General features: G+C 40.5%; 1 protein-coding gene across 1 annotated transcript in view; it reads left to right on the forward strand.

Annotated features, from left to right (window-relative positions):
- Nucleotides 1–19786, forward strand: part of PPIL6 (peptidylprolyl isomerase like 6) — a 35530-nt gene extending 15744 nt beyond the window's left edge. Inside the window, exons 5-7 of the mRNA XM_055535238.1 lie at nt 2400–2456; nt 14454–14589; nt 19149–19786. Of these exons, the coding sequence (XP_055391213.1) occupies nt 2400–2456; nt 14454–14589; nt 19149–19260 (305 nt within the window). The 3' untranslated portion in view covers nt 19261–19786. The remainder of the gene's footprint in view (nt 1–2399; nt 2457–14453; nt 14590–19148) is intronic.
- The last annotated feature ends 1359 nt before the right edge of the window (nt 19787–21145 follow it).

Raw genomic sequence — 21145 nt, forward strand, 5'->3', positions numbered from 1 at the left:
CCACTGCTGAGTTCTCCAAATTTGCTGACATATTGAGTGCAGCACTTTCACAGCATCATCTTTCAGGATTTGAAATACCTCCACTGGAATTCTATCACCTCCACTAGCTTTGTTCATAGTGATGCTTTCTAAGGCCCACTTGACTTCACATTCCAGGATGTCTGGCTCTAGGTCAGTGATCACACCATCATGATTATCTGGGTTGTGAAGATCTTTTTTGTACAGTTCTTCTGTGTATTCTTGCCACCTCTTCTTAACATCTTCTGCTTCTGTTAGGTCCATACCATTTCTGTCCTTTATTGAGCCCATCGTTGCATGAAATGTGCCCTTGGTATCTCTAATTTTCTTGAAGAGATCTCTAGTCTTTCCCATTCTGTTGTTTTCCTCTATTTATTTGCATTGATAGCTGAGGAAGGCTTTCTTATCTCTCCTTGCTATTCTTTGGAACTCTGCATTCAGATGCTTTTATCTTTCCTTTTCTCCTTTGCTTTTCGCTTCTCTTCTTTTCACAGCTATTTGTAAGGCCTCCCCAGACAGCTATTTTGCTTTTTTGCATTTCTCTTCCATGGGGATGGTCTTGATCCCTGTCTCCTGTACAATGTCATGAACCTCATTCCATAGTTCATCAGGTACTCTATCAGATCTAGTCCTTTAAATGTATTTCTCACTTCCAGTGTATAATCATAAACGATTTGATTTAGGTCACCTGAATGGTCTAGTGGTTTTCCCTACTTTCTTCAATTTAAGTCTGAATTTGGCAATAAGGAGCTCATGATCTGGGCCACAGTCAGCTCCCAGTCTTGTTTTTGCTGACTGTATAGAGCTTCTCCATCTTTGGCTGCAAAGAATATAATCAGTCTGATTTCGGTGTTGACCGTCTGGTGATGTCCATGTGTAGTGCTCTCCCTACATGACTGCACTTCACACTCAGAACTAACTGGGAGGCATTTCCCATCATCTCTGTCTATAGCAGATGAGGAAACAGTGTTGGGAAAGGTAACCAACATCAAGATCAAAATAAAAATCATCTGACTTTGGAGTTTACCTTTAACCACTGTTCTGCATTGCTGAATCTGTTGTCAGAAGTATAGAGGATATCCAGAGCTGAATTCAAAGGGGTGGGTTATGGTCACAAAAAATATTAAATACTGACTGACATGGTGTCAATATAAAATATTCACCTGGGAGATCAGAAACAAAGGGCAAGAGTAGTGACAAGTGTTGGAGAAAGCAAGGGAGTGTCACTGATATTTACATAAGTCAGCAGACAGGGGAATCACCTGGGCAGGTTCACCAAGCAAAGCAAACTCTGGCACAGGAAGGAATTGGTGCTTAGAGGACATTCAACTTCTCCAAACCCGGATTTAGCCTGTGGCTACTGCAGCAGGCTTCTGAGAACAGCCCTGGGCTGTGTGGTGAATACGGTGGGAGTGGCAGGAAGGAAGTATATATCTGGCAGAGTAGGTTGAAGACTTAAGGTTTATCAGTTAACTTTTGAACCAGCTTTATGAGTAGTATAATTTAAACGCTATATGCCCCTTTCCTGCATAAATTCTCTTCACATGCTTGCTGTTGCATCAGATTTCTTTAAATAGCACAGACAATTTTATGATAAAGCACTCATACTGAGTTTAAATGGGCCAGTTTATTGCACATTATTCGAGGAGGCCGTCTAAAGGGCTGAAAGAAGGAAAGGGGCTGATGGGGAGAGCACAGACCTCGGAGACTTCTAGGTTCACTAGAGTTAGCCTTGCTTCTGTTGTAGCTGTGCATAGAGGAGTTTTATAGTAGGATCACTGCCTAAGCCAAAATATGCATATAATGCATATAATGTGAAACAGGTTCTATAAATACCATTAAAAAATCTTTATATTGCAAAGGAACTTCAGTTCTAAAACACCAGATAAATGAGTTATCACTACAGAGTTCCAAAGAATAAAAATTTGAACATTAATTCTTTTTTAGAGCATCTATTTTCATTCTTGTGTTAAAAAGACCTCACTGTTCCTGTTTCATCCTCAGCTAAATCTTTCCATTTTTTTTCTGAAAAGTAAGATCAGCCATGGAATAACTTGTGAAATAAGTCGAACCTATATGAACACACTTAATTTAAATTCTGGCCACAATTATAATTTAATATTTCATCATTTCAAAGGTTTTACATTAAATTTAGCCTACTTGGGAGTTATGAGGGGGGAAAAAAGGGATCAGGAAAATTAAAGTACTTACAAAATACAAGTGAAATCATTATAGAAGTATTTTCATGGTATAGATACTGAACAATTAGGTCACTTACTCTAGTTATTGTTATAAATGGAATCATAATTTAAGCATTTTCCCCTGCCATTATCTCTTTTTTAGTTTCAGAATTTTAATGTTTATTTACTGCTATTTCTCAGATATAGTTGCTGGAAAAGGAGATAATGGAGAGTCAATTTATGGACCAACATTTGAAGGTATGTGTCTCTAAATTTTGTCAGTCATATTTTAATTGATTATTCAAATTTAACAGGACTGGACAATTTCATGATCTCAAGTAAGAGAGCATTTGGAGTGATACCCTACAAGGACACATGCCAGAAGCAGGGGTTAGAAATGGGGTGGGTGGGAAGGCGCCCCAGTCCAGTTCAGAACAGCTTTGCACTTTCTTCACTTGCCTCGTTGTATTATTTCTTTAGAATAAGTTTCTAAAATTAGGATTGTAAGGGTAGAAGGGAATTTATATTTTTAAGGCTCTTTTTAAGGCTATATTTTTAAGGCTATATTTATTGCTATGCTCATACTTAGAATTGGTACCTGATAACCATCCTACTAAGATTGCCATTGGGCATCCTGGGAAGATGGTAGTGGTAGTGGCATAGTTTTTTAATTTTTTTGAAATCCCAACCTAAAAATAGACAAAAAACTAGATGGGAAAACTAAAGACCCATGGATAACACAACAAATACTACATGTAAGGTATCTACACGAATTTCAAATATAAACAGGTAAGGTCAAACTACCAACAGTCACACAATCCGCATGGTATCAGCATGGATGTGAGTGAAAGCAGGACATTTTTGTCAGAGCTGAGGATATAAAACCCCACAATAGGCAAGAGCAGGGTAGTGCATGGGACCCCTCATAAGGCTTGAGGCCAGAGCAGTCAAACTTTTGTGAACTCAAAACTGATCTGAAAGCCCTCTATTCCAGGACAGGCCCACACTGAGAAGAAATGCTGGGAATGGAATCAAAATTATGCAGGTATTGGGGTAACAGTGATGAAGAGGGAAAGGGAACAGAGCCAGGAATCCCAGAAACCAAGCTGCCACACAGATAACCAACACACGAAAACAGCACTAGAGGGAGTTTGTGAAGTCGGGAAACTACCTTCCTTCTAAAGCCACACCTCCTTCTAAACACTGAGGGAGACTAATTCTACATAAAAATAAAGTTGCATTAGAAAGCAGCAGAAATTTTCTTGGGAAAAAAAAAAAAGGTGCATAGTCATATAACTACAGATAATGAAAGCACCATAGAAAGAAAGCTCACAGGTCAAACTGATTTCAAAATAAGCTAACAGACATAAAGAAAATGATACGACAGGAAAGAACTTGTAAATCAGAATTAGAAAACCTCAGATACGTGGTTGTTTACAGAACTGAATAAAAGAATTAACAATAAAAGAAAATTCCAGAAATGAACAAATTATAAGGAACACAAGACCAAATAAAAACAACTGATATGTGTATTAAAAGAAGCAAAAGACAGAAGGAGAAAAACATGTTTTAAACCAAAACGAGATGAATAAAGATGAAAAGGATTTACAACAAAGTGATACAGAAAGAAGATCCAGCATACAGATGATAAGTGTCCTTAAGAATTAAACCAATAGAAGGGAATGGAACAGATACTAAAAATCATAATTTTAAAAAGCTTTCCTGAAATAAAAAAGGATCTCATAGTCTGTGTTTTGTTTGGGTGGTGGTTACAGAACTATACCCAACTGTCAAAATGCATCAAACCAAACATCTAAAATATATGCATTTTACTGCATGTTCATACCTCAAGTAAAAATATCTTTTTAAAAACTTGAAACTACTTACTGAAAGAACAGACAGCTACCTGACAATACTGAACCAGAACAACCAACACCAGGCATATTTTACTAATATTATTAGATATTAAAGAAAAAGAAAAAAGAATCTTTGGGCAGTTAGACAAAAACAGTAAGTGATTTATAAGGGAAAGAAAAGTACATTATCATCATATTCTTATGCCAGAAGAAAATTGAGTAATATATTTATGATGCTCAATTAAAATGAAATGTGACCTGGGGGCTTTATATCCAGTCAAACTGAATGTGAATTTTAAAGGGCACACAGAGTTATCAGTATGTAAAACTTCAGGGCATAGTGTTGTCATGGGTCATTCCTGAGGAATCAATGACTGCAGAATGAGTTTCATTCAGCCAGATTACAAGAGGGATCCTGACAGAATTGGTGGTGAGCATTAATCACATAATTACTTATAAAACTAAAATTTAATGATGAATAAAAGGGTGATAGTATGATATATAATGACTATATGCTTAGTCTAACAATTTTTAAAAAATGAAATGGGGAGAATATACACAAAATTTTTAACTACTTTCAGTTAAATTTTACTGGTGATAGTTGTATTATACTGAGATTGTTGTATATACAATGTAGGAAAAAACAAGTAATTATGAGATATTCTAATTTTATAATTTCCTGTCCTTCAGAGTTAGAACCTTCATTGTGGAAGAAAGGAAATACAGATGAAATATAATAGAGGTTAACAAGTAAAATATTCCATAGTCCTGAATATGAATTGGAAATATCTTGTTAAACTCAAGAAGTATCATATCTATATCTTAGTTCTGGCCATGGAATTTATCTACAGTGACCAGCCCAGTAGTGATATATTCTCCTAGAATTTAGATTGTTGTTTTGAAATGTCATTTCATGCTTAAATAAACCAGGGTCTCCGGAAAACATGGCAGATTCCAGTTTTGAGACAGAAAATTTCAAAATGAGCGTGGAAGCTCACGTTCAGTCATGCTATCATGACGTAGCCAAGAGCACTATTAAAAATTTACTGGGGTCATGGCAAAGGGCTCAGGAGTCAGTTTGAAGAGTCTCTCACTGGTCAAAGATGGAGTAATTTGAGTGGTAATTGCAGCTAACTGAAACCCAACAAAGATTTTAAATCCATGAGTTCATAATGATATTGTAAAATAAATCCTACTTGTTTACCTTCGGGGAAATGATAGGAAACGAATTCATTGTCTTGAAAATGATAAATATAGGTAAAAATCAAGCATTTCTCTTGCCTCTCCTGTAGGAACTATACTAAATCATAGATAAGGGCAAACATCTTGTTAGAATTCCAATTAACAGTGAAAAGGAAATTAGAATGTCACCACTTTGCTGCCCCCAGTGAAATAATGGATGTGGGCATTTGCTGCATCAGAATCTACTGCTTTCACAAGAACAGGGACAGTCAGACAGTGTGGGCCTCCTGCTGAGAGAACACACTACCAAAGGGATAGAACATGAGCCCGATGAAGCTTTTGGACCCAGCATCCAGTTTGCGAGAAATGCAACCAGTTCTGCTAGTAATATGTTCTTAAAAGATCTCTGTGCTTTGTCAAACCACACAGTAAAAACCACAGGGCCGACTGATGCCATAACTGAGATTAAAAAAAAAAAAAAAAATTCCTCGGTGACATATTAAAAAATAAGTTCGCAATAAAAACAGTAACATAGTTTTGTATGTTTTATGTGGTCAAGCAACATATCAGTGTGATAATAAATAAGGCAACCTTACCCTGAAAAGCCCCTGATGTCTGTGGAGGCGATGTGGGAAGAGCTGCATCTTGTGAGTGATCTGGAGGTGGCGGCAGGAGCGTTCTCTGCAGTCGGAGGGAGGCTGTAACTCCAGATTCTCTGCAGTAGGAGGGAGGCTGTAACTCCAGATGTGGGTGGATGCGACTCTCATGTGGTGACCAAGGTGGTTGGTCACGTCTGAGGTGTCTGTGCTCCTGGGCAGCGGGCTCAGTTCAGTGAAGGCCATTGTTACCTGGTGGTTCTCACGGAGGGAACGGCACATTAAGCAGGGGTGAGCTTCATCATGTTCAAGTCATTCCCTCCCTCACGTATCAATCAAAGTGAAGCAATATACATCTTCAACACAAGCATTCACACAGAACTGACAGGACAGGAAACAAGAGAAACCTGCTGAACTGCACCGTGTGTATGCAATCGGCAGATTCCAGCCTGGGAGAAATCCTAAAGGTGAACTAGCTCAGGTTCAGGAACAGATACAGTGCAAGGAAAAGAAAGGGACAGAGAGGAAACCTGTGGATTAAGAGAGATTTAAAAGGCATCACAAGTCCGGTAAAATGAGAGAGATTGAACTATAGTGCCTAGGGAGGCATACTTGGATGGTAAAACTCTAAGTGAGTTACATAAAACATTGCTGCTGCTGCTAAGTCGCTTTAGTCGTGTCCGACTCTGTGCGACCCCACAGATGGCAGCCCACCAGGCTCCCCCATCTCTGGGATTCTCCAGGCAAGAACACTGGAGTGGGTTGCCATTTCCTTCTCCAATGCATGAAAGTGAAAAGTAAAAGTGAAGTCGCTCAGTCATGTCCGACTCTTTGCGACCCCATGGACTGGAGCCCACCAGGCTCCTCCGTCCATGGGATTTTCCAGGCAAGAGTACTGGAGTGGGGTGCCATTGCCTTCTCCGACATAAAACATAAGTACATGCTTTTGGAGGGGGAGAGGGACTTGACAAGAGACTCTGGGGAAGGCTGGCAAAGTTCTTTTTCTTGGCCTGAATGGTGTTTAAAAGGGTATTTGCCTTATAATAACCTTAACAATAACTCTAACTATACATTAGTTTTACAAGGCTTTTTGTGTCTATATTTTAATAGAATGAAAAGTTTTTTTTTTTAAATAATCATATTGAATCAATGGCCAAAGAGAACAGGAAAAGTAAGAGCTAGTTTTCCTTCTAAATTCATGCAGAGACAGCTTTATCAAATGAAATCATGCAAGTGACACCACTCATTTATTTGTTCATATAACTTTAAATTCTTAGGTGCCAACATGGTGCTTAGGACCTTAGGAAACATAGATGTTATGACAAAGTTTCCACCCTTAAGGATTTCAGTGTTTTTGCCCAGACAGATGTTTAAACAGATAAAAGTACTGGTGTGGTGCCCAGTGCCTTTACAGAGGAAGAAGCCAGAGAATCAGGAAAGAACAACTGCCTGGGAGAGCTGAGGGTGCTGACCAGAGAAGCTCTGAGCTAGGGCTTAAAATAAGACATTGCAGATGAGGAAAGGGCATTTGGGTAGCTTTTCTGAAATCCTTAATCTCCGATCAGGGTCTACCAAACTTCTCCACCCCACAGCCATTATCAGATCACCCAAACTCTTTCTGCTTGGAAGTGCAGTCCCAGGCAGAGCCTGGGTCTTCTGTCCAGGAGATGATCTCTTGGCTCATCTGCTCACTTGTCCCTCTGGACATCCCCATGCCTCCGTCCATTCCCCCTTCGCCCCCATTAGATACTGTGGGGATTTCCTCTCCAGCTGGAGGCCTGGCTCCTCTAGTGCCCAGGGAGCCTGGTGGGCTTAGGGAAGCTTTCATTCCTGTTTGGCAGTGCAGAATCGGGAATTCAGTACACTGTCAAGTGAAGAGATGCTCCCAAAGGAAAGATAAATGGCTGAAAGAGAATGTGGGGCTAGTATTCAAAACAGCTACAGCATGGGTTCCCTCTTCATGTAGACTCACCTTCCCCCGGCCCCATGGAATGTTAGTTAATACATCGACAGCCAGACTTTCTTCTACGTTCTCTCACTGGACCGTTATTTCCATGAGATGCACAGTTAAAACCCAGGGCTTCTTAAAAAGTTATAACCACAAAAATCACTGTTATTAAGCTTAACAGTGAATTTAAAAGAACGAAATAAATTTTACATAATTGTTGTTTTATAAGTTGGTTAGTATTTAACTTGAGGAAAGTCTGTTTTGCTTTATTTTGAATAATTTTTTATTTATTTTTGGCTGTGCTGAGTCTTTGTTGCTGCGTGGGTTTTTCTCTAGTTGCGGCATGAAGGCTTCTCCTTGTGGTGGCTTCTCTGGTTGCAGAGCACAGGCTCTACAGCATGTGGGCTTCAGTAGGTTGTGGGGCTTAGGCTCAGTGGTCGTGGTTCCTGGGCTCCAGAGCACAGGCTCGGTAGTTGTGGCACGTGGGCTTATTTGTTCCACAGCACGTGGGATCTTCCCAGACCAGGAATTGAAGCCGCGTCTCCTGCATTGGCAGGCAGATTGTTGCAGAGCGGGGGCTCTAAGCATGCAGGCTTCAGCAGTTGCTGCGTGCAGGCTCGGGAGTTGTAGTTCCTGGGCTCCAGAGCACAGGCTCAGTAGTTGTGGTGCAGGGGCCTAGCTTCTCCGCAGCTTGTGGGATCTTCCCGGACCAGGGATTGAAGCCGCGTCTCCTGCATTGGCAGGCAGATTCTTAACCACTGAGCCACCAGGGAAGCCTTGTTTTGCTTTATTTTGAATCACAACTTTTTTTTTGTCTTCCCAGATCCTGTTGTGAATGTTAGAAGCTAAATATCAACTCTTCCCCTGCTTTGTATTCCTTGTATAATATCCCTAATCCTTCCCACTCTCAAAGGATTGGTGACTCCATGGCTTGGGCTGACTAGAGAAAAGGCTATTTATGTGAACAGCAGAAGAAAAGAAAGGATATATGTATTTTTAAATAATTTTATTCATTTTGGCTGTGCTGGGTTCTTGATGCTTTGCGAGGGCTTTCTCTAGCTGTGGTGGACAGGGGCTACTCTTCATTGCGGTGAGCAGGCTCTCACTGCAGTGGCTCCTCTTGTTGCAGAGCATGGGCTCTAAGCATGCAGTCTTCAGCAGTTGCTGCGTGCGATTCGGGAGTTGTAGTTCATGGGCTCCAGAGCACAGGCTCAGTAGCTGTGGTGCACGGGCCTAGCTTCTCCGCAGCATGTGGACTCTTCCAGGACCAGGGACTGAATCCATGACCCCTGCATTGGCAGGTGGGCTCTTAACCACTGCACCACTAGGGAAGTCAGTAATGTATTTAAATACTGGATTATCCTTATTTAAGTAGACCAGTTTCTTAATATTAGCATGTGCTCTAATTAACAAACAGATACAGCACTTAAAATCCATTTGTCTAATTCCTAGATCTCCTTTAAATGAAAGTAGACATTAACAATTAATTAACAAACAGATACAGCACTTAAAATCCATTTGTCTAATTCCTAGATCTCCTTTAAATGAAAGTAGACATTAACAATTGGACAAGGAAATGGCAACCCACTCCAGTGTCTTGCCTGGAGAATCCCAGGGACAGAGGAGCCTGGTGGGCTGCCATCTATGGGGTTGCACAGAGTTGGATATGACTGACGCGACTTAGCAGCAGCAGCAGCAGCAGCAGCAGACATTAACAAAAAGCAGAGTGCCTGATGCACTGTTAATATTCAATAATGCAACTTAAAGTTGTACAAAAGTATTTTTTGGTAGAATTAAGAACTGAAGAATATGGCTGGGTAGCCACTTAAGGGCTACTTTTTTTTAATTCTGAGATTTATATATATAAATTTCATATGTACAGTTTAAAACTAATTATAAAGCAACCCCTTATATTACTATCCTTGTCAAGAAAGAACCACCAGCATGCCAGAAGCACCTCATCTGCCCATCCTCAATAATAACTCCATCTCCCTCTTAGAGGTAGCCTCTAACCTAACTTTTCCCTTTCTTTTCTTGTTCGTTTTACCACTCATGCATGCGTGCATGCTAAGTCGCTTCAGTCGTGTCCAACTGTTTGCAACCCCATGGACTGTAGCCTGCCAGGCTCCTTGGTCCATGGGATTCTCCAATCATTCATGCATAAATCCCTAAATTAAAAAAATTAAGTTTTTCCTATTTTTGGACTTTATATGACGTGGACTTGGGCTTCCCTTGTGGCTCAGACAGCAAAGAATTGGGCTGCAATGCAGGAGACCCAGGTTCAATCCCTGGGTGCGGGGTCGGGGGGCGCAGAGGGGTAAGATCCCCTAGAGAAGGGAATGGCTACGCACTCCAGGATTCTTGCCTGGAGAATTCCATGGACAGAGGAGCCCAAGGGCTACAGTCCATGGGGTCACAAAGAGTTAGACATGACCAAGCAACTAACACTTCACTTCAACCCTGAATATTCACTGGAGGACTGATGCTGAAGATGAAGCTCTAATACTTTGGCCACCTGATGTGAAGAGCCGACTCACTGGAAAGGACTCTGATGCTGGGAAAAATTGAGGGCAGGAGTAGAAGGGGGCGACAGAGGAAGAGATGGTTGGATGGCATCACTGATCCAGTGGATATGAGTTTGGGCAAACTCCAGGAAAAAGAGCATCACAGGGAAGCCTGGCGTGCTGCAGTCCATGGGGCTGCAGAGTCTGACGTGACTTAGCAACTGAGCAGCAGTAATGAGTGGACGTGCATGGCGGGCGCTCTTCGTGTCCTTTCCTTTGTTCATCACTGCCTATGAACTTTATCTATGTTGTCACAGCGGGAATTCTCTTCATTTTCCTGGTTTAATACTATGAAAATTCTTAAAGATTTTATCCATTCATGTATTGATGAACACTTGGCTTTTTATTCCTAATGTCATGCACAGAGTCAACATGTTTTAAAATAAATATTTCAGTGCCAAAGAATGTTGGGCCCATGTTCTCTTCTAGGAGTTTTATGGTTTCAGATTTTACATTGAAGCCTTTAATCCATTTTGAGTTTATTTTTGTATATAGTTTGAGGGCGTGACGGTGTATTCTAATCTTGTTTTACAAGTAGCTGTCCAGTTTTCCCAGCACCACTTATTGAAGAGATTTTCTTCTCTCCATTGTATATTCTTGCCTTCTTTGTCATAGATTAATTGACCATGGATTTATTGCTGGGTCTTTATTGTACTCCATTGATCTGTGTGTCTGTTTTTGCACTTGTACCATGGCTGTTTTGATTACTGTAGTTTTATATAGTATAGTTTGAAGTTTGAGGGGGTGATACCTCCAGCTTTATTCTTTTTTCCCAAGGTTGCTTTGGCAATTTGGGATATTTTGTGGTTCTGTAAAATTTTTGTTGTTCCACAGAATTTTTTCTAGTTCTGTGAAAAATGTCATAGGTATTTTGATAGGGAATGCATTAAATCTGTAGGTTGCTTTGCATCTTTGTATCTGTTTCTTAAGGCAAAAGAAATAAAAGTGAAAATAAATAGCCTAATTAAACTTTAAAGTTTTGCACAGCAGTGTAAACCATCTACAAAAATAAAGACAACCTACTGAATAGAATAAAATATTTGCGAATGATATGACTGATAAGGGTTTAATATCCAGAACATGTAAACAGTTCATACAATTCAATTTCAAAAAACCCCAAACAACCCTATCAAATGGGTAGAAGACCTTCATAGACATTTTTCCAAAGAAGATGGCCAACAGGCACAGGAAGAGATGCTCTATATCACTAATCATTGGGGCTTCCCTCATGGCTCAGAAGGCAAAGAATCTGCCTGCAATGAGGGGAGCAAGTTCGATCCCTGGGTCAGGAAGATCCCCTGGAGAAGTGAATGGCTACCCACTCCTGTATTCTTGCCTAGAGAATGCCATGGACAGAGGAGCCTGGCGGGCTATAGTCCATGGGGTAGAGAAATATAAATCAAAATGACTGATTCATTGAGATATCACTTCACATCAGTCAGAATGGCCATTATCAAAAAATCTACAAATAACAAATGTTAGAGAGGGTGTGGAGAAAAAAGAACACTTGCATATTGTTGGTGGGAATGTAGTTGGTATGGACACTATGGAGAACAGTATGGAGGTTCCTTAAAAAACTAAAAATAGAACTACAACATGATCCAGCAATATCACTCCTTGGTATATATCCAGAAAAAAAAACAAAAAACAAAAAAAAACACTAATTCAGAAAGATACATGTACCCCAGTGTTCAAAGCAGCACTATTTATAATAGCCAAGATATGGAAGCAACCTAAGTGTCCATCAACAGATAAACACACACACACATAAAGAAATATAGTGTATATATATGTGTATGTGTTTTTGTAGTATATATGTATGTGTAATCTTCCATTTTGAATATCATAACTATGAAAGTAACCACCACGTATATGGCTTGTTTCATTGACTTAGCTTTGAAATGTAAAATAAGAATGGTCAGCAATTGCAGTTTAGAAAATCTTGACAGTTAATATTCATCTGTCAATACACACTCAATCATAAAGAAGAATGAGATACTGTCATTTGCAGCAATGCGGATGGACCTAAAGAGTATTATACTTAGTGAAATAAGTCAGAGAAAGACAAATACTGTATGTTACCATTTATATATGAATTAAAAAATAATATAAACAAGTGTATTTAGCAATACAGAGACAGACTCATGGATACAGAAACCAAACCAGTGGCTACCAGAAAGGAGAGAGAAGCAGGGAGGGACAAGGTAGGGTATAGAATTAAGAGATACATACCACTATGTATAAAATAAACAACAAGGATATATTATATAGCACAGGGAATTATAGCCATTTTCTTGTAATAACTTCTAATGGAATATAATCTGTAAGAATACCGAATCACTATGCTGCACACCTGAAACTAATATACTTTAAATCAACTATAATTTATTTAAAAATATCAAAAATAATTCATTAAAGCAGTTTAAAAATGATAGGTAGCACACCTACTTTTATATAACAATAAATAATTAGTGAACATCTATTATTATTTAAAGATGCTGGTAAAATTAGAGCAGTAGGTTTAAAAAACTGATGTTGCAGGATTCAAGTCCAACTTCTACTTGACATTACTGTCTTCAGAAAATTATATGCAAACGCCCCTAAACTGTCTGATTATTCTCTTACCAGAGAGAATGCAAGGCAATTTCCATAAACCTGGTAAAGTAGTAGTTGCTTTCATTATAAACATCAGAATGAGTTTTATATTAAATTCAGAAACTGATTTTCATCAGCAGTTGAATTCTGATTTATAGTTCAAACAAAGTTACACCTTTAATGCTTTAAAAGTTCTCCCATAATCACAGAATTTTTGGTAAAAATGTTACAGCTCTATAAATTTTCTTTCCAACTAATTCCAGATTTTAGGAAAAATTGATCATAATATCTAAAAGCAATGACAAAAATCATTTTGTTAAAACTCTCTGAATCTTTGCTTGGGCAGATTTCTTATGCCATGCCATTTTCTGTTAAATTAATGGGTTACTCTCTATTCCACCAAAATGAATATGGAGTATCAATGTCATTATAAAGATACATTTGCACAATAATACTTTATTTGCATTTCATAAGATTTCAGGTCTTTATTCAGTGTGCAGTTTAACAAGCTAAAAGTAACCACCATGGGTATGGCTTAATTGTTTCGTTGACTTAGCTTTGAAACTTAAAATAAAAATAGTCAGCAACTCCAGTTTAGGAAAATCTTGACAGTTAATATTCCTCTCTCAATTATCCCCAGAATTTGATATAGTTCCTGAATGAAAACTTTTACTGAATTTCTCTTCTATTACTTCCTTCTGTGTTTTCGAGTTTGGAGGCAAATCTTATTTCATGCTGGAAATGGTTCTTCCTGTAAATGGTGGTCTGATAATCACTGTATAATTCTTTTTACTTGTTAAATCTTCTGCTAAGAAGAAATCACTTCCACAAAATCTTGGTCAATCCATGTAAGGTTTGAGATGAAAATTTACTTAAAGACTACTAACAATAAGCATAAATTATTTTCATCATCAATATTTAAGGCCACACATGTGCCAAGTAATGTGCTAGGTGGCCCTGGGGATAAAAGGTATGATGAGATAAAGTCCCTGCCTTCACAAACAGGAAACAACCTGTGAACAATTACAGGGTATTTTAAAGACTACAATAGAGGCCTGTAGAAGATGCTGTGAAGGGAAGGCTCTATCCATGAAAGGTATCTCCAAGGAGGCATTTTTAATAATCACATTGGTAGTTTGAATATTACTGTCAAAACAATACAAGAATGTTTACTGACTTTAATTCCTAAAAAAATATGCACTTCCTTTTACATTTTTAATTTCAAGTTTTTGCTTTTACATTATCAATTTTCTTACCACACTTGTTTTTAATGATGCTAATGATAAACTAAAGGTAAATGTTTAAATAGTTCTAATAAGACTTTCCAGCTTATCTTTTTTAACAGCCCAGTTGAGTGCAAGTTCTATGAAACAAATAGAATATTTACAATTTGGAATATATTGATAAATATGATTGTGAATCCTTATAACCAAGCATTCTGTTTGTGCTCTATGTGTTACAGTCAGCCAAGAAAATAAATATTTTAATAACCTACTATGTATTATCTTTTCTAGATGAAAACTTCTCAGTTCCTCATAATAAAAGGGGAGTTCTTGGAATGGTCAACAAAGGCCGTCACAGCAATGGGTCACAATTCTATATCACACTACAGGCTGCTCCGTATCTAGATAAAAAATACGTGGCTTTTGGGTATGTGCATTTTAAGTTTGTCTATGTAATATTTATATATGTTAAAATGTGGTTCAAAAATATTTGGGTGAGTATTTGTACATAGCCTACGAATAAACTAAAAACAATTAAAAAAAAGTAATACAAATACTATAGACAAATATATTTAGAAATAAGTATTTCATAAGAAGCTTGCTTGGAGAAGGAAATGGCAACCCACTCCAGTATTCTTGCCTGGAAAATTCTGAGGACAGAGGAGCTTGGCCGGCCACAGTCCATGGGGTCACAAAGAGACAGACACGACTGAGCAACTGAACACACAAGAAGCTTGCTATCTATTAAAAACACAGAAACTATTCAGCCATTACAATGTTCTGTGCATCCATTCACCCATCATCCATCCTTCTGTGGCTCTTTAGCCTCAAGGATATTGTCAATGAAAGTGAAGAATACCATAGCTCTTAATAATGTATACATATATTTAGATGCAGAAGTGAGGCAAAGCCATTTAAGTAACTATCCATGAACACTGAGAAGAGAAAGATGACAGTCATCCAAGTTACAAGTAACTTTTTGTTACGGAGCAGTTTAAACTGTGGAATGTGCATGCATGCTTAGTCGCTCAGTGATGTCCATCCAACTCTGAGACCCCACGAACTGTGCCAGCCAGTGTCCTCCATTCATGGGATTCTCCAGGCAAGAACAGTGGAGTGGGTAGTCATTCACTTCTCCAGGGGATCTTCCTGACCTAGGGATTGAACCTGGGTCCCCTGCATTGCACGTAGATTCTTTACCATCTGAACTACCAGGGAAGCCCTTAAAATATAGAAATGTCTCAGGTAATAATTATTAGAATATTATTAGCAAGATGCATATAGGCTGGTGCTGCTAAGTCGCTTCAGTTGTGTCCAACTCTGTGCGACCCCAGAGACGGCAGCCCATCAAGGCTCCACCGTCCCTGGGATTCTCCAGGCAAGAAACTGGAGCGGGTGGCCATTTCCTTCTCCAATGCATGAAAGCAAAAAGTCAAAGTGAAGTCACTCAGTCGTGTCCAACTCTTAGCGACCCCATGGACTGCAGCCTATCAGGCTCCTCCGTCCATGGGATTTTCCAGGCAAGAGTACTGGAGTGGGGTGCCATTGCCTTCTCCGATGCATATAGGTATGTGGACCTAAAGTGAATGGTGATGATACTATTCATCACTCCTGTGTTTCATATCTCTATTTGATATAAGTTGAAGCTTATACTTAGTCTTTCTTGAAATGATGTATAAAGTGTCAGAACATTTCTGAATATTTAGATTATTCCAGCTATTCCATAGGGATAATTACTGACCCTTCATTCCAAGGAAAATTTCCAGGCCAATTTTAAGCACAATTATTCCTTCAGGGTAATGTGGATATTTCCAGGTTGAAAAAGCGTAAAGTATATTTTCAGCCAAAGGCGATTTCTTTAAAGAGGTAATTTTAACAGCTACATAAGCTAAAATAATGCATTTTCCTCCATTTTCCCTGGACTTTTATAAACTATATTCTGATTTTGAAAATGCATTTTTCAATATTTTTTAAGTCCAAATAATTCTCACAATTTCTTAGATCATTTAAATATCTTCCTGTCACTTTCTGGTAGTGTCACTGCCCTCAACCATATACTGAGATGATTCTTTATATCCTTCTGAAAAGAACCTTTCTCAAACACACAGACCGTTCTGCAACATTTAATGCCTCTTTCACCATCTCCACCCCCAGATGCATACAGCCTGGAGTTCAGAGTGGCATTTTAGGTCCTGCACCCTCTGGCCCCCCATCTTTTTTCAGCCTTCACTGCGGCTGGCCTTCTGACCTATTTATTCAACTAGCATTTTATTAGGCTCCCACCAAATGCTGGTCCCTGTGCTCAGTCCTGAGGAAAGAGTGATGAGACACAATTCCTGTCTTCAGGGAGCCTATAATATGTTAGAAAACCCAACAACTGTGAGACAGTGAGCCGTGAGATAGCAAGCCCTGTAAAAAGTGCACTGAGAATACAGGAGGGAGGGCAAAGCAATAAATACCCTCCAGCTCCTTAGTAAAAGCCAACGCAGACCCTTACAGGACGGCAGTGGAGTAGAGGGGAGCTTGGTCTCCTTTTGATGATTGCTTTTCCCATGTGATTCATCCTTGGGGGAATCTCTCCCACTGAATCATCACCAACAACTATTGGCCTCAGAGAGGCAGTTGCACTGTTTTATTGCTCTAGCCTAAGTATAATCCCATTTTTTCCCCCTTGAAGCCTCCAAATAACAGCTGAGTCTGGGCTGAACTATTTAAACAAGACCTTGCAGAAGGTTAAGGGAGAAGCAGAAAAGTAATACCATAGTAGGCAACTAGATAATCCGACAAAATAGAACCAACTCCTTCAGAGATATCCTCCTTCCTGCTGTGGGGCTGCCTCTAGTGGGAGATGCGTTTTCTTCCCTGTCATCACAGAGCACCCCCAGCTTCATCTGAGCTTCCAGAAGCTCAGACATGGCTGGCAAAGTCCAGAGATATACAGAAATTTCCTCTCCTATTTGAGACAGACCCTCCATCCAAGCCCTCATTTCTGGTGCATTACCTTGCCTTGTCTTCAGAAGGATAACACTGGGAATGCCCTTTGGGGAGGCGGTGTCAACCCACAGCCGGTCTGGTTGATGCCCTTGCCCAGTGGTTTCATGGGGAAAGAATATCAAAATACAAGTCCATTCACACAAAGGTAGAAGGGATATTATGTTGGGAATAGTGCTAGGGAGGAATTAATTGCACTATAAGGGACCCCTAAAGTGGGGGGGAGTCACAGAAAGTTTCATGAGAAGGTGAAATGAGGACTGAAAGTCATAGAGAAGTCAGGCAGATAGAGCACAGTGGAAATCAAAATGAGTAAAATCCATTTCGGAAGCAGTGAAGAGCCTTTGCAGAGGGACCTGAGGAGTAAGGGGAGTATCCTATCTACCAGTCACTTAGTCTGGCTAGAGCTTAGTGCCCAGGGGAAACGGAGAGCGTGGTGGCTGGAGAAGATGAGACAGCCAGGGCCCAGCTCTCAAAGGGCTGAGGGTGCCATGCTGCTGAGCATGGACCCCCACCTGAAGGCCCTAGGAAGCCATGCAAGAATTTTAAATTAGGAGCAACATGACGAGGTTTTCGCTCTGAAAAAGGTATCTTTTTAGCAGAAGTGAGGGATTAATTAGCAAAGGATGAAAATGAAGGGAGAAAGTCCAGTTAACAAGTGATGGTAACAGCAGGCCATGAAGTTTTCATCTAAGGCACTGGCAGTACATGTGAGCAGGGGATAACAGAATACAAATTGAAGAGATATTTGGAACTTAGATTCAGCAAGACTTTATGACTATTTAGATGTTGGTGGTGAGGTTATGGGAAAATTCTAGAGCAATGATACCTGATAGAACTTTCCACAGAGATGGAAATATACTAGGATCAGTGCTGCCCAATATGATAGTCCCTGCCATAGAGAGCCACTGAGAAGTTGGAATGTGGCCAGTGCAACTGAGGAACTAAATTTAATTAAATGTAATCACCACCTGTGACTAGTGGCTACCATACTGGGCAGTGAAGAGCTGGAGGAACTCCAAGGATTTTGGAACTGGTCGGATGGTTGGTGCCATTCACTTCAGCAGAGAATACAAAAAGGAAGATATGGGAGAGAAGACCATGAATTCAAGATGGACAAGTTATGTTTCAAGTGAAGACAGCTCTATTACAGGCAGGTGGCAACTCCTCAATACCAGAAGTAAGGGATTCAAGCTGGACCAGGGCTGGAGGTACATTTGGAAGCTTTCAACACGGCGGCTGAGCTGCAGCCAGACCCAGAGTACCATCCCTCCCAGAACACCCTCTGGGCCTCTGCTTGTCTTGTCACTTTCTGCCTTCCTTCAGTCTGCCAAAATCCCACTCAGGGCTTAGGTCAGAAATCCCCATCAACTACCAAAATCAAACTGCTTTCTTGTCCTCTTCGGCACAGTGTGAACAACTGGAAATAGGGACTGGGCCTCCCTTATCTTGTCCCTAACACCTGGAGAGGTGCATATAGTAGGTGCTCATTCAGTGTCTATGAAACCAATTGGGAGAATAGGCTTCACATCCTCTTTGGCCAGGCAGAGGGAGTGGGAGGCAAGAGCAAAGCAGACAGCTGTGGCAGGAAGGGCACATGGGGTGGCTGAGGTGCTGCAAGCTGGTCCAGCTGGAGCCGAGAGCAAGGGAGCATGCTGCAGGGCGCCCTCAAGGGGAGCGGGGAGGTGGGTGATGGTAAAGACCTTCAATCCTTATCCTAAGGATAATGGGAGATTATTGAAGTGGGGAGGTGAGACTACATTAGCATTTTTAAAAGATCACTCTGGCGGCAGTGAGGATAACAGATTGGAAGAGTCCTGGAGCAGGTGTGGAGGAGCGTGACAGAGTACACACATCTAGAGCTATTTAAGATATTTATGACTGAGGTTAATTTAATTTGTAGCCTTAGCTAAGCTAGACAGGACTCAATTTAAGAATGTAAGGTATACGTGAAACTTGACAATTTTTTTTTTCCATTTTTTTCCTCCGATCTAGGCAGTTGATTGAAGGAACAGATGTTCTTCATCATCTAGAATCAGTTCCAACAGAGAATGAAAGACCAATACAAAATTGTGTAATTACTGCCAGTGGACAGCTTTATGCCTAACTTTCACATCAGTATTTTCTGACAGTTTTATTATTACATATCTGATCAGCTGTTTCTAGATTTAATTAAATGGTATTTGATAAAATTTAATTTGAAAGCTGTGGCAGACGCTGTAGGGTAGCTCTCCAACATCCAATCCCTCCCCATTTTCCTTTCTTATCTAAAGCAAAATACACAATTTTCCAGCTTCCTTTGCATCAGGAGTAGCCATGGGATACTGTATCGGCCAGTCAGACAGGAGCAGAATGCCAGTGGTCCTGCCCCTTCCCTTCTATCCAGTCTTGAATGCAGAGAGGCTGGAGCCATGAAGGAAGGCCAAGAGAACAACAAAGATATCAGCTCCAGTTCTCGAGCTGTAAGGACCTACCTATGTCTCGACTTCTTACTATAGAGACAAATAGACTACCGTTTGTTGGTTGGTTGATTTTGTTACTTGTAGCCAAAACCATTCTTAACTTAGCAGCAGTACTTAATGGCCTTGAATCCTAAAACATTTGTAACTATAACAGAATTATGTTGCTGTTTATATTTCTTCCATAAGAAGCTTGGTAAATAATCAAATAGAGGCAATAGAAAAAAATTCATTGTAATATTTGTTTATACATAGCATTCAGAAAAGGGTATACACTTTGGATGTTTTTATGAGTAGAAAGCTTATCTCTGAGTCACACCAACCATGTGAAAACCAAGGGCTTGAGTTACAGTCCCCACGGTGGTGGATTCCTGAGATGCTATTGGGATCCAGCTTTATCAGCTGCTCCTTAAGCTAAGAGGTATCAACTAGGGAACTTTTTCAACGCAGGTGGCTGGAACGTATCCTTGAGCCACAGAGTCTCTAAACATGGGACACGGATTCTTGGCATTCACCCAGCTCTCTCCCCAGGTTCTTATTTAGTCACCTGAGCACTGGTCACTTGGGAATCACTGCAAGACACAGCAGCGAGTTTCGGCCCCTTCTGCGGTTAGCGCGCGCTTGTCTGCATCGGTGGCGGCCACCCCAGCGTTCACCACCACTGCTGCCGCGCTGCTGCTCCGCCCAGAGCCACCACACTCTTCTTGCGCTTAAGTGAAGGTCTGTCTTCCAAGAGCGATCTCTCGATCTTCAGGAGACAGCCCTCTAGTTGACTTGGGTTTTGCCAAAGGGAGGCAAAGGATTAAAACATTTTTTTAGTTTGAAATGGTTATAGATTCACAGGAAACTGCAAAAATAGAGTGGTCCTGTGTACCGATCACCATTTCCCCAGAGGTCCTACCTTTATGAGTGAAAGATGCTTAGTTATGTCCAACTCGTTGCAACCTCATGGACTGTAGCCCACCAGGCTCATCTGTCCATGGGATTCTCCTGGCAAGAATACTGGAGTGGGTGCCATTTCCTCCTCCAGGGGATCTTCCTGACCCAGGGATTGAACCTGGGTCTCACACATTGCAGGCAGATTCTTTACCATCTGAGCCACCAGGGAAGCCCATCTTGTGTTAAAGCACAATATTAAAGCAGGCAATTGACAGTAGCAGAGCTGTCACTTTATCCTGTGCAGATCTGCGTGACTGGTACCACAATCCAGACACAGAACTTTTTCAGCACCACAAAGACCTCCCTTGGCTAGCCCTTCATAGTTACACCTACTCCCCTGGTTCCCGCCATCCCTAATTCCTGCCAACCAGTATCTGTATATCTATCCATCTGTCCATCTATCTCCTTCCCTCTCTTCCTTCCTAATAACAGCCTCATTGCTACAGTGATACGGCTCCATCTTCAGGCCTGAGGTGGATGAGGAAGAAGCGTACTGCCTGTGTCACACTATCAATCACCTGGGGGCTGCAGAGTATTAGAACGTGTGTTCTGGAACCAGACAGCCAAAGTTAGAGTCCTGGCTCTGCCCCTCCC

Source organism: Bubalus kerabau, chromosome 9 (assembly GCF_029407905.1).
Source record: "Bubalus kerabau isolate K-KA32 ecotype Philippines breed swamp buffalo chromosome 9, PCC_UOA_SB_1v2, whole genome shotgun sequence".
Classification (NCBI taxonomy): Eukaryota; Metazoa; Chordata; class Mammalia; order Artiodactyla; family Bovidae; genus Bubalus; species Bubalus kerabau.